At 35.4% G+C, this 15,276-nt stretch overlaps 1 protein-coding gene across 1 annotated transcript in view; it reads right to left on the bottom strand.

Annotated features, from left to right (window-relative positions):
* Window positions 1-15,276, bottom strand: part of ds (dachsous cadherin-related 1) — a 410,449-nt gene that overhangs the window by 31,334 nt on the left and 363,839 nt on the right. Inside the window, exons 3-4 of the mRNA XM_074093746.1 lie at window positions 5,948-6,125; window positions 2,491-2,964 (exon numbers count right to left, since the gene is read on the bottom strand). Of these exons, the coding sequence (XP_073949847.1) occupies window positions 2,491-2,964; window positions 5,948-6,125 (652 nt within the window). The remainder of the gene's footprint in view (window positions 1-2,490; window positions 2,965-5,947; window positions 6,126-15,276) is intronic.

The following is a 15,276-nucleotide window of genomic DNA, read 5'->3' as shown; positions in this document are numbered from 1 at the left end:
TTTAAGAGCTACGGTGCCACAGACGGACACACAAACAGACAGACAGCTGTGTGTCTGTACACACATAGCGGCCAAACTTATAACACCCCTCTTTTTACGTCGGGGGTTAACAAACTTATAACACCCCGGTATATAATGCAGTGTCACTGAATGAAGCAGATAAATTTAATATTCACGTGGCGGCTGAGTCGCCCATCACACGGTCGTGATCGTATCAGACAATGGCCGATTACGTATTTGAGCTGAGATCGGGGTACGTCGCGGTGCAAGGAACACGCTAAAGCGAGGACAAATATTTTTGAAAATGCCTGCCAGAGCTCTCTGCTTCTAAGAAAAATTTACAATGAGGGTTATTTTAGATTGGTTACTGGCGGACAGAAACATTAAAATTTTCAAAGTTTTCTGATGGGTAGTGCTCTTTTATGTTAGAGAGGCTAGACAAACAAACTAGTGGGTCGCCTGATGTTAAGTGATCACCACTGTCCATAGACACCCGCAGCGCTTTACGCGATGCCAGTGCGTTGTCGGCCCTATAACAAAAAGCTTCATTCCAAATTTCAAGTTTCTAGGACAACACTGGAAGCACTCTGTTTTTTACCGGATACATTTTGGTGAGTGTGCGCAGGAATTACATGATCGAATTCCTCCACCGTTTTGCTTACGGACTTCCAGGCGGGGGGAGCGTCTTCACCTTTATATAGTTAGTGTTCCATTGGCCCGCACCAAGCGGTTTGCTTCATCTTTCATAATGCGAACTGCTAAGGAATGGAATTCGCTCCCGTCGTCTGTAATTCCGCATACATACAATTTGGCTAGAGTAAATAAATAGGCTGTTACTGAACCAATGAGATACATCTTTGGCCTCATCTGCACTTAACATCAGGTGAGATAGGGGTCAATCACGGTCAGTTCCATGTTAAAAAAAAAATCTTGATCCTTCGGTAATTTGTACGGAAACAACTTATTAAGTGCCTGTAACTTTTGATTGCGTTGAGATAGAACAGGAGATTGTACAACAAGAGCATAAAATGAGCCATTTTTCCCGAGACGTTCATAAAGCGTAGTGGATAGACAAGTCGAGGGGAAAATGGGTTTAATGCTCGAGTTTTACACTCTGTTTTTCACTTACATTGCGAGGAAATTAAATAGCAACAGTGGAAACAATTGTTCACATACTATGCACCTTTTATTGTTCACGCATTACTATTATTTTTAGTTTCATTGATCTATTTTGATTGATTTTTAGTTTTATATAAATTAAAATTTATTTGTTATATAAATTAAAACTTCTTTGTTTGTGGCTACACCTGATTACCTTGGTCTTATACGAAGATTTTACTTTATGCACTAGAGCATAAAAAGTAATTTTATGTCGCCTAGATCTAGCATAAACACGAACTTTACGAGCATGAGAAGTGAAAAATTTATTTTCTATGCCAAGGATTAGCAGTTAGTCTTACTTGAAGAAGCTTGCTACTTCCACGCATTCATGAAAAAAAGATCTTGACAAATAACTAGGCGGAATTGAAAGTGATCCTATAATAAGGGTCCCGATATTGTCGACTGAGGTACGAAACGCCAATGTACCTACCTATCTATACTTAATTATGGTTCATCCATATAACCACAAGTATACAATGAAAGAAAGAAAGAAAGCAAGAAAGGTTTATTTTGGCTCTATAAGTACCACCTAAAACTAAGACTAGAACTAGCACTAAAACTATGTTACTTGGTGACACCGCAATGCGATCGCTATCACTCTCAACTTACCCCTACTTTCTAAAGGCACGATTTCAATAAATTTGTAGAAGGTAAATGAAGCCATAAGGTAATTCGACTCTACGGTAGCCCGCTGTTCCCTTTAATATTTACTCTAACCTAAGTAGTTTTCGGTGTAAGATACCCTAAACTTATGTGATGACTTTCTTTTCGAGGAATGTTATCAAATCACTGATATTAATATGACTTTTTTCCAAAGAACTAGGTGATTTAGATGTGGAATTCAATATGACTTTGGATTTTGTTAAAGTGAACTTAGCAAAGAAATTATATGCACTTTGGATAACCCTTTAAATAAATAAAAATACCAATGCGAATTTTAAGAAGGCGCAATTTGATGATAACGAATTTAGTTTGGCATTATAATTGATTGATGACGTTGTAGGTTCTTTGAGACTTCATTCTTTTTTAATTTACTAACTTTTACCCGTAGCTTTTTTGCGTGAACTATTAAAAATCCGCCAGTTGAATTGAATTTCCGTGATTTCACTTAGTTCACATGAGATTTTTTAAAAACAACATCGTAGTTTTCACTAACGTTGCTTGAACAGCCATGCCAACATGTTTATACCAGTCAAAATTAGTATTTTTCCGAGACCTGTGTACCAAATTTCATCACTAATTTTCATAGCTCAATAGAATTCTTTATGGACGCTGTAGATTTAATAAAGAAAATCTGTGGGTCTAAAAGTGGATCAAATATTAACTTACCTCTGTCAGCAACAGAAGCCTTCAAAGTCCCGACGACAGTTCCAATCCTCGCATCTTCTTTAACATGAAAATTGTATCTCGGCTTGTCGAACAGCGCTGATCCCTCTCCAGCATGCATCACCATAATATGGACCATGGCTCCTTGCGGCGCAGTGAGACTCCCTCCATCCGTAGCAGACACTTCCAAATCAAATTTCCCATTGGCTCTTATCAAAGATGGCTTCGTCACAAATATCTCTCCAGAAGATCTATCAATCCGGAACACATCATTGTTGTTTCCGTTCAAAATTCTATAAGTTATTGTCCCAAATCGGCCGGAATCTGCATCAGTAGCTGATACCGCGACAATAGGTTCCAAAGATGATATTCTGCCTTCTTTCAAGGATACATTGTAGTCCTTAACAGAGAATGAAGGTACGTTGTCGTTCATATCAGTTACTTGAATCTTGACCACGGCGGTTGTGGACAGGCCCCCTGCGAATAAATAAATAATTGGTTCCTTGATTGTTTGTGTATTGTTGTAATGTTGTTTAATTGACAGCCGGTTGATTTATACCGATGTCAACGCAAAGTACGATACTAAAGCGTCTGCTTTTGTTTCTCTATGAATATTAGCATACTTATTTAATTATAGTTTTGTATGGTGCCAGGTTACATCAGTGTTTAAATGGTGCGCTGTGAAATGTGACATTGTTGTTTAACGGAAACGCATAAAGGGTTACAATGTTGTGTTGTAAAATTTAGGAGGTTTTGTGATTGCTTCTTGCGTTTATACATGTATTTATCAAAACGGCTATCAATTAAAAATTATCTGCAATTTTTATCGTTATTTTAAACCCAATATAGAAGAGACGAGTTCTATAATATCTCTATATTTACATTCAGACTCTAATTTTTTGGTACCGATACTAAACTATTTTCTCATATTTTCCTATCGATTCTATATCGGCATTCGAAAATTATCCACAAAGCTTAAGTATTAGCTTCAGAACGGGTGAATACACCTATTTATTTACTTACTTAAAACATCATGGAATATATTGGTAGCTTTTACTGCAATAAGCGCGTGTAAGGTGTCAAAGGCATCATGAGCAAAAAAAGAAAGGCCTTTGCTCAGCAGAGGGACACAAGAATATTTTCTTTTATATCTATTTTGATTTGAGGTTCCAAACAATCACACTTGAACAGGATTTTTGTACAACATTTGAATATAAACTAAACCTAAACAACGACATGAATAAATACACAACATTAATAGTTAAAGTGAATGTTGTTTTTTTGGATAGGCTATTTTACTTCACTATTTAGTTTCTTGACAATGTATTGGCCAAAGAATATTAACAATGTGCAATTTAGAACAATTATGACTGTTATTAAGGTAAAGACGGTAAATAAGATAGTTAAAATGTATTTGTACACGCAAATACATAAATAAATGATTATGCCCGAATAAATACAAAATTGCAAGTGCGTGAAAGGACAAGGCACAAAATAAAAAAAAATACCTACATAAAAAAACAGTCATTATGTTTAATTCTGGATAGTGTTTAACTACTCTACTTGAGAATGGGGATTGTTCCCGAATTCCCGTTCCCAAGCAGTCGGCAGAACAAAGTGGATGGATGGAACAAAAAAAGTGATAGTTGGATGCCCGATAAATCAGCCGGGTCGACACACTGAGAATTTATTTTCGAGGACAACAATTTTAGGCGATGAGAATGGCGGATTCGATCGTTAGTTTAAGTGGTGAAATGACTTAATTGTGAACATGTTCACGATAAAGTAATCGTGTATTTAAAGGTGCCAATGAAACTGTTCCTTTTAAAAGGATTTCTTAAAAAGTCTATACAATATAGATTCTGGCGCCACTTTGTGGTCCTTGTTATAATAAAATCGATAATCACTTGCTCCATGGTTTTTAAGAACGAAATAGTTTTCCAAGTATGTCAGACGGGATTCGAATCCGCGTCCCCGGGCTGTATGCGCAAAGTGCACCAACCGCACCACGGAGCTGCTACTGCTACTACGAAATTTGAAAATTGAAGTTCGTATCGTTCCTAACATCCCTCTCACTCTCGTAAATAATATAAGAGTCAGCGGAACGGCAAGTAACAAAGTTCGAATTTACGTATACTTCGTATTTTTTAGCATTATAAAGAAGGTAAGCGATCTTGACGTGTCTTTTTATTGAAAAACACTTTTGAAAAATAAGTCATAGCAAATAATAAAAATTAGCAAGGAGATATGATCATTTACATGCTTTTGGTATCATAAGTGGTAGTTAGTGTTATTTTTTAAAACGTTTTTCAATTAAAAACTCGTCAAGATTGTTTACTCTTTTTCCAATGCTCAAAAAACGAAGTATAGTATAGGGCCTGCACTCACCACAATCCATTCATTTGTATTGTTCCACTACGAGTACTATTTCCACTTATTAATTTAATAAGCGGAGGATCAAATTTGGTTTGTACATTTTTTATAAGTTAATCAAATTTTCCATGCAATTGTTGTAAAATTGACAAGATTGATTTGGGTTGCAATTTCTCACTACTCTATAGTCTGTTCGCCAACAGTTGATAAAAAAAGTATACTTAAATAATAAATTCTTAACTCATGAACGTGAGCCGTTATTGATTAAAATATAAAATAGAACACAACACGCTAACACCCAAACCACACACTCGAAGCCTATTCCAGAACGAAATGGCAACATGCTTACAGCGTCCGCTCGCTCGCTCGCCAGCGAATTTGACAAGGACTGAGTGCCCGGTACCACGAAACTCAGTGAGCAATGACAAGCGATGCAAGTCATACATTTTACGATAAACAGCTAAGTGACAGTCACTATTCCGATGCGTTAGTTTGGCGAATAGACTTATCTCATATTTCATTTAATTCAGTTTAATTCTTAATCACTTTTGAATAGTCTTTTCAAGTGGTCAACTGCGAACAAACTCACTCTAGGTAGCATTCATGAATAGGTACTTCAAGTTTACTTAGGGCTTACATTTTTATGATATTCATAATAGTTGCGAAGGTGACAATTTAACTACGATTTGAATGCATTTCGTGATCCAACTGTACATAAGCACTGCATTTATCGTTTAAATATCATCTGTATTCAATAGTATTCGAACATACGTGTTGCAAAGAGACCAAGGGTTGTGACCCGCATTAATATAGCTGTCCTGCTTTTATGTCGTTAAATAGAATAAGATAAGTTTGTAATAATTTTCAAAGCTTTTCTACCCGTGCTCATGGTGCTATGTTATAACTTTTAATTGATGTCTCGAAATATCTGGAGCTCATTAAAGGTTGTATATGTATGAACTTGTCAAATTATTTGGTGGAGTAAAATAGCCCGTTGGCCCGTTGCCCGTTGCGTGCTTATGTATATTATTATATTAGTGGTTTATATTAGTACAGTCTCTGCGTGCAGCAGTTACACGTTACTTACCTCTATCAGTAGCTATGACAGGAAATTCGAAGTCGCTGTTAGTCTCGTGGTCTAATGGAGCGGACACACATAGCTCTCCGCTGTCAGGCTTGACATAGAACTGTGGTCTAGCGAGAGCGTCCCCTAGAGTGTAGTTGACGATGGCGTTGACACCGCAGTCTGGGTCTATCGCTGACATCTGTAAAAGAAGAGAATGTTTTAGAAATATGTCCATGGCTGGGGACCAATTGATATGCCTACAAGTTTTTTTAACAGAAAAGCGCAGAGTTATAATACACATACAAAATTAAAAAAAATACAACTACTATCTACTTAGTTTTTTTTTCATACATTCTTTTTGCTGACTCTCTTTGTTGAATGTACGTGCATTGTCATCCAAACTACATATTCGTATGAAGTTTCAAATCGATGCTATTAACCGTTGAAATAAAAGAGTTTGTAGCTGCAGTAAAAGATAAAGTTAAAAGTGTCCAAATCGACGAATAAATCTTAATATATAAAAATGAATCCCTATTTCCCTTGGTCACGGCATCACGCGTGAACGGCTGGACCGATTGCACTACTTAATTCTTTTTTTGTTGTGTTTGCTATTGCCAGAAGAAGGTTTTTATAAAAGAAGATTTAGAAAATAAAAAAACTACACCGGGGGCGAAGCCGCGGGCACCAGCTAGTTTAAAATAAAATTAACTCGAAAATGAATAATATCTTACAAGTAGTTACGGAATTCAATAGAAATGTTATTTTAGAAATAATGGGTTATCCAAGAAACACAAATGCAGACTGCAAATAAATTACATAGGTTTTAATTCAGCAGCTGTATCACATCAGAAGATACCTAACCGCATCGATCACGTGGCTACTCATTTATAAGCATTAATACACAATTGCTTCAACCTAAGGCTTCTAACAAATAACCTTAATGTCCCTGCCCTGCCATACCACCATTTGGTCGCCGTTCAGTAACTGCTGCTACTTTTCTCTACACAAGTAGTAATAGCAAGTACACTTTGACCAACTGGTTACCGTTAGGCTATCAATTGTCTAGTATCAGCTACCAGGACTAATTGCCTAAGTACTACGCATATCTGATCTTCTGTAATTAATTGGTTGTTTCTATTCGTTTGATCTGTGTGGTTGTTGGACAAATAGGATGGGATAGGATGTGTAAACTTTGATAAAGTAAGCAAAATGATAAGGTTATGTTAATTAACTTTGCATTTTAAGTTAAGTGCCCGTGTGTTCCAAGACTGCATGAGTCGTGGTTGTCCTAGTGATCCGACCTATGGCTTCTCAAGCAGAGCTTTGTGAATTCAAATCTGGGCTCACACCTTTGAGTTAATGGAAATTCATGTGCAAAATTACATTTGAAATTTCACCACGGGCTTTTTGGTGAAGGATACCTTCGCACTAGCTTTAGGTTTAGAACGCAATAGAATGGTGTGTGTTAAGTTCCCAATCCAAACAGGGTCACGTAGGAACTAGATCTTGTGTCCAGTAGCGGCAAGCATGGGCTGACACCCAGCAAGTAGCTACACCGATTTCAATTGAAGCAATTAACAAAACCACATAACGTGTAAGTGAGATTAGCGAAATAAACTGGGTGCAAACAAATACTAAAATAAAACTTACAACCAGAATAATTAGCAAATAATCATATTTTTCTCTTTATCTCCTTTATATTACGGACGTGACAACGGCACTTGATTAATTGCATCGGCGTTCAAAGCAAAGATAAATGGCCAAGTTGCAAAGAAAATACATCACGGTAAAACCATGCAAACAAATCCCAACTCCAAGCTTAAGTAAACACAGATTATTCTCCAGTAGAGCACTTAATATTACGACTATGTTACTTTAAAGATACAAAGTGTAAGTTTGTTCTTGTCTTCATTTAGGAGCTAACATTGAGCGTTCGCAAAAACGCCATCTATTCATAATAACTAACATTGCCAACATTTCTCAACGTCAAATATAACGTCAAGTTTATCTCCGTTAACAGTTACGCAAAGAGATTGCTCTTCCAAAAGTCGTTTGCTACACGCCATTGGATTCCGCGAAACATTTAAAACAATGCTCCAATCAGATGCAGGGCTACTTTATTATTATTGGTCCGATTCGACGGGTCTGATTGATTTCGTATCATTCAAGGTTGCATGCAAAGGCGTCCTTACTTTATTACGCCAGAACCTCAAACTTTTGACTCGTATTTAATGAATAAGATAAGCAACAAGTTTCTTATGCCACACACGATGTTTCAATAATTATCGTTAATCTGACTAATCTTCCTAATACGGTAAAGATAAACAGGTTGAAATTTCCTCAAAACTTAAGAATTTCAATGTGAACATAGCAGTTCACGAGGTTGATAGTATTAAGTGTTAAAAATAAATCAACGAGTCGAATATGACCGTTGTAGATAATGGGGAACGCGGGCGAGTCAAAGCCAATATTGAAATACTTAAGCTGTTTTATATTTAAATTTTCAAGCGAGCTGACACTGGTAATATCGGCTACCTCAATATAGAGAGATAAGAGCGGTCACAATGAGATTTATTGCACACTCTCGCTTACATCAGTACTTAATACGAATTTTAAAGTGTTACTTTAAAATTGTCCCGCACGTCTCAATTAGGCAGTTTTAATGGAGTTGCCAATATTTTTTTCGCATGATGTTTTAGAGATTAGCTCAGACGTTTTGATATAAAGCCTTGTTTTTCATTTCGTTTTTGCTCAAGCGGCTTGTCGCGAAACGAGTTCAAAGAACATCTTAAATCTCGGTGACTGACAACGTCCAGTTAAAACTATATAAATAAATAACGAAAATAACAATTGCACGTTTACATACAACCCCGTATTCAGAACGTCAAATTCGAATTTAAATTCAAGAAACGCAGAGAGCCGGGTCTCATCTAAATAAACCGAACAGCTGCCTTGTTTACTTGAAATAAAATGTAAAATAAAATGATTTGTAACAAAAATAACAAAAATTCTTACCCAGTTCGGCTGTTGCTAAAGGACATTGTAATTCAAGCTGATTGGCACACAATAATGGTATCAACCATAAGCCATTTAAAAATTGTCCGTGTTAAAAAGAAAAAGGTATGGAGACGACAGTACCAGGAGTAAATAAAACTAAAGAGGACAATACTTGGTTCGGACTGCGAAGGATTTGTAGTGCCATTAGTTGAACAGCTCCTGAACGCATCGAGCGAAATGGAGTCCTATAGCGCTTAATCAGAGATGAAAATCGGCTTAGAAATGCTATTGGGCAATTAAAAAATGATTTTGAATTGTGATTTGTTTTGAAAACTGCAGTCTTTTTTATGAATCTACTGGAAGTTACTGAAATTATTTACCCGTCTTAAGTATAACGCATTGTTATCTTTATGAATGTAATAAAGTGCTTTTGTTTTTTGACACTTGTGTTGAGTAATTTAGTCTGGTGTGTATTTTTTTAAATTACCTTTTACTTTAGGTTCTAGTACTCATATACATGAACAGGATCAGGCAAAACGTAGACAAAACTGTAACGGGCTTAGCTTTTTTACTTTTTAGTTCCCTTAGTTTCGTTAAACAAGTGGAAGTACACATTGTAAACTAACTTAACTTAAACTTTGTTCAAAATAATATAGTGAATTGCATTTTTTAATTGCGTCTATATCTTCAACATCCACGTATTTAGTACCATCACACCAATTCCAAGCAGGCATGAGTCAGACATTTTTATTTTTATTATAAATAGCATTGCATACCGTAGATGAATTGCGGGTTAAAAATAAATTATCTTGAACTGCAGCCACAGTATCGTATTTCTTTAATTGATTGTACATCGCCTGGCTGCAGGCTGACCTTTGAATTCCTGCCTCCTTTTGTTCATTAGTACCGTCATTGTAATGTACAATTTATTTTACTTATCCAGTTAAATACTGTACTCTTTGTTAGTATTGGTTTCAACGCTTACTGTATTGCCAGGGTTTTGGATTTGGCTCTCTTTCTTTAATCTTATTTGGTTTGAGCTTGTATTTTTTAATTAATCTTAAATATAAATATTTTGTATTCCTTTTCATTCTTTTATATTCCTTGTGCGAAAGTCTTAATTGCTTGAAGACTAAGAAGTATTAACATTAAAGTCGATGTAGTAGATGTAGAGGAAGTAGATGTAATTTAATTGAACTAGAACGGATTGATAACATCACATGCGTGTCTTTTAGCTTGGTAATCTGACTTGTTTGAATTTTGAATTAATTCAAACAACTTATTAAAGCCGATCTCAAACCACATGGAGCGGGCTGGTCAATAATGAGATCTTAATTGGTTCCAATGGGTAGTGTTCAGGGTAAAAAATTGTATTCTATTAAGTTCGGCAGTTTATATGTATCATTAAATAGTGGACACGGCTTTTTTTCTTTTGTCAATTCAATACCTGGGCGACCGAGCTTTGTTACCACATAGCAAATTTCATCGAAATCGTTGGAGCCGTTTCGTATTTTTCACACTTATATCTGACTCGATCGGGAATCGAACACGGGACCACAAGCTTCGTAGTCAGGTTCTCTAACCACTGGGATATTCGGTCATCTAATCCCTATGACCATGTTAAAGGACGACAGGATACATCATTATTATGTATAAAGACTTTTCTAGTCACACAGTCTCTAAACGCGTTTCAATCGGAATCCATTCACCCTTAAAGAAACTCAATCTTCGTGTCCAGTACAAGGTATTATATCATACAACATAAATGCTTAGCTTTATACGAGATGTAGTTGCACTTGCAACGTTAAATATACCATTCATAAACTCAATACCTTGGTTTACTTCGATTTTATTATTAAAAGCACAGTGGTCAATTTGCTGTAACACACTTGTATAGATTATGGAATTACACGCATTAAAAGCGAGCTTCTGGGAATGTCATCTTCTATTATAAAATAACCACAACACGTGTTAAGCAAAAATGAACTATATTACACATAGTTGGCTTAAAAGAAATCCTATTACGTATACTTTCATATGAATTGTTAACGTTTAATTTAAGCAACTGAATTTGATCAGTAGTTTATTTTTGAATACCAGAAGTGGATGGATGGATGAAGAATATTTTTTGTGATGGAATAACTGTGGGTTGCAGTGATACAGCTTTTCGCGTAAGTTTTTGTCATGACTTGCTGTCAAAAGCGTCGCTATAGTATAGACAATGTACCGTCGAACAAATTGAATTATGACTCAGGGTAGAACCTTTGTGCTACTAATATCATGTTGAAATCTCATACTTTTGTCAAGGAAATCATAATGAAATTGATTATTAAAAGGTTCCATATAGGTATCTTAAGGCATCGGTAATTGAGACGTTAATGCAAACGCATTTGCTAACTTTCTTCCATCAATAACACTGAAGGTGCAGATTTTTGAAAATGTCGCTACTTCGCTTAATTTAAATCCTCTTCATAATTTTGGACATCAAAAATGACTGTACCTCTAGGGTAATTTTTTGTGAACAAGTGAAAAGTAATCACGACAACATGCCTAGAGCATGGAGTAGACCCAATGGCCACAATGAAAGAGACACTAATAATTTTCCAACACAAAACTACTGCCATGTCTTTTGTCTACTTCACACTTAAAATGTTAGTTTTAGTTTAACGCGTCGGCTTTCTTCGGAGACATAATAATGAGTCTGTATAGTGCATTGTTTTAGTTACGTACGTATTTTTAACACCACGAAGGAGTCACTAATGTTCTATTCATACCACGTATTTGTTTTTGCAAAGGGGGTAAGCTGTGCCGTTCCTATATTAGTTGAGGTTCTTAATATTAAGTTATTTTAAGATCGTCGTTTAAGTTAAACCTTTATAATATTCAAAGGATCATTAGTACGCAGTCGAATAAACTAAGTGGAACCTTTGCACTACTATTAATGGTATGTTGACATCCCATTCTTTAATTTCCGATTTAAAATTGTGTTTTTATTATTATAACAATTTATCAATTAAGCATGAAGTTGTATTATTTTCTTTTTACCACACGTAATTTTTGTCTTCGGACATATTGTTGCAATTTCCATATTTGTACAGTCAACGTCATAAATAAGTGATCACTGGTCACTTTTCTACCTCCTCAGTTTATCGTCTTGTTTGAAAAGCCATACGAAATTGTGTAACGACTGAAAGGCTGACTGTACAGTTTGAAATTTTATTTCTAATGTAAATCTCCTCTCAATTAAGTTAGTTTCTGGAGGTCATTTAATAAGGATAATTAGGGCCTTCGTATTTTTTCTGTTTAAGAATCTGTTTTTTTTAGATAAAATAAAGAGTATACATCCTAAGAACTACGGATACGGATAAGGCTACGGATTTTGCCCGAAACATATCGAGCTAAACTCGATTTAATAGGTGAGTTATACGGTACAAAACCTTTTAAGTAATAATAAGTTTACATAATTCTTTATAACATAATAATCATACATGCAAATGGCGAAAGTTTATACCAATATTATTTAACACTAGCCGCCACACTACATATAATAAAAACTATATCCGTTTTTAATCAGCCAAGCATGCTAAAGACACTCCTTACAAAAAAGTAGCTAATTAAAAAACTGCAAAGCGCAGGCGCACTCAATTCATAGGCTGCGCCACAACCGCAGTGTCGGGTGTCCTTCCGCTAACACGAGAGATGACGTCTGCTGGGAAGATGCATTAAAAAAAAAACAATTGTAAATCTGTTTAAAAAAATATAGCTCGTTGAGTTTCTTGCCGGATTCTTCTCAACAGAGGTTTTTCCGAACCGGTGGTAGTTTTTTTTGTCATTCATAAGTGCTTGTTTTAGCCTAAATTGAATAAAGATATTTGACTTTGACTTTGAATAGAATTCACGACTTACAACACTTACTTACAGCGAATATATTACAAATGAGAGAGTTTGTATGTCTGTTTGTTTGTTACCTAAGTCACGTCTAAACAGCTGAACCAATTTAGATGAAATTTGGTACTTTGAGTGTCAGGAAAGGACGTAGGATAGTTTTTATGCCAAAAATAAAATCTCTATTATACCATCAGCTAAATAAGCGGTCTATCAATTTTTAAACAAGTAAATATGTCGCTAAAGTCGAACTTTCAAGTTGACAGGCACGTCTATTGGCATTATTGTTTTATGACATGCAAACGATTATCAACTTTAGGGTGGTAGACTCCATAGGTATTTGGCTGATGGTACATGTATTTTCTGCGTCTCTATAATTCTTGAGGAATCATGTTGATGATCCTCTGCAGAGCAGAGGCTTCCCCCCCTTCTCGTTCTTGCTCTCGCTCTCTCTCTCTTTTTCTTTCCAAAAAAATCCTGAAATCGATTATTTTGTCACATCCCTAAAACAGTTCGATATCGGGTTACACTTTAGGACGCGTTGACGTGTGACCGAAATTTAAGGTACGGTTTTAGTGTTATTTTCAAATTGAATTTATTTTAATATCTTAACTGAGCGGTGTTCGGTTACAGACTGAGTTTGGCCTTGTTTTTATTAAAGACTTAAAATAATATCACGCGTCAAAAAAAAACACTTGTTTTCTGCCGCTATCGTTCAACATACAATTTTAGTTATCAGCTTTCTTATGATGGCGCTAAAAATACATAAAAAATAGAATTTTTCTTTTAAAGACAGACCGATTTTTGGACCCAAATTGACACTTTGGGCGTCTCCTGCGTTACCAAAATCTCTGGCGTTACTCTCTGGCGTTACCAAAAAAGTCTCTGGCGTTACCAAAAAAAAACGTACTTCCAACAAGATATTTCACTGTTTAATAGGTTGAACTTACGTAGGATGGCATGTATTCATGAACACCATCTATTAAATTACAGAAAAAACATGTTTACTTACATGAATCTGTAATTGTTTGAAAAATGTCGTGGACAGATTAGTGTCGGTAAAAAGTTGATTGGCCCATTTTCAGGTTGGACCTTAAGAACGGGTGACACTTTGTATTATAAAAATAAATCTATAGCATACATTTCAAGCATACTCATAAATTACATTTATTCATAGTATTAAGTACAAATAGACAACACGTAGGAAAGTATGTGTCATAAATATTCATGTTCATATTAATATCTTTGGCTACAATAAAAAAACATAAATCATATTAATCTAATTTAGCTCTCTATATTATCATTACAAATTATAATGTAATCAGGCTTTACAACAACATAATAATATTATTATGTACAAATGTTTTTTTTTTCAATACAATTTTTTCCTGGCAAAATTTAAATAAAGTTAGTTGTTATAACAGCGTTGCGGCTTGCCGTAACATTATGCTGAGTGGGGTCCACTTTATACTATTCGATGTTATTTTTTGTTTCTCTCCATCTAATGTATTTTTATGTGTATCGAATATGTGTAAATAAATGTTTCTCTCTCTCTCTTGTAATAACAACAAATATTTTCAAAGCATCACTAAGGGCTACCATAATTTTATTTAAGTACTTAAACGTATTGCACTAAGTGGTTGCTATGTTTAACTGCATAATAAGGCAAACATCCTGTGCATAAGTTTATTATTTAAGTTACTAATTTTACTCTTTGCAACCAGTCTATGTTTGCACAGCAAAAAAAAACACTTAAGTTAATTCCTTTATAACGAAGGAAACATAACTAGAAACTAATGTACCTGCTGATTTAATAATTATTTGAAGACATTTTCAAAAAAGCATTTAAACAAAAGAACCGGCCAAGTCCGAGTCAGCACAGTAATCCCATAAGGGTTAATGAATCCAAAAATTAATCAAATCATTTCTATTTACATATCATCAATCCATCATCCCACCCTACATATATAAATACACCCCACTGCTGAGCAGGCACACGCACACAGGCACACGCCTACAGAATGCGAGGGCTTGGACCATGGTTTACACGCGGGCCCAATGACGATTGGGAACTTAATTGTTTCTGCAAAATCTCACAAGTACTTAGCATGTATTTAAATGTCATCAAATACTTAGCGTGTATTTAACATGTCATCAAATATTTCATCATTGCTGAGGGTCGTGACCTCCACGAATTGTTTTCCGGACAATCGTTCTTCATCCATCAAATACCTTAGCCTGTATTTAAGATGTCGTCAAATATTTAGCCTGTATTTAATATGTCATCAAATATTTCGTCCGTACTGTAAAAGTTGTCCTCTTTACCTACTCGTTCTTGACAGTGTATCAACCTAACTGCAACCACGTTGGCCATTAGCAAAATTGGACAAAGTAATGAATCTCGAAAATTGAGATCACTAATTGAGGCCTCCATTTCTCAAATTGCTGTGTATGAGGTGAAACCGTGC

Source organism: Choristoneura fumiferana, chromosome 10 (assembly GCF_025370935.1).
Source record: "Choristoneura fumiferana chromosome 10, NRCan_CFum_1, whole genome shotgun sequence".
Classification (NCBI taxonomy): Eukaryota; Metazoa; Arthropoda; class Insecta; order Lepidoptera; family Tortricidae; genus Choristoneura; species Choristoneura fumiferana.
Note: the sequence above shows the minus strand (reverse complement) of the source record. Positions and strands in the feature narration are given on the sequence as shown.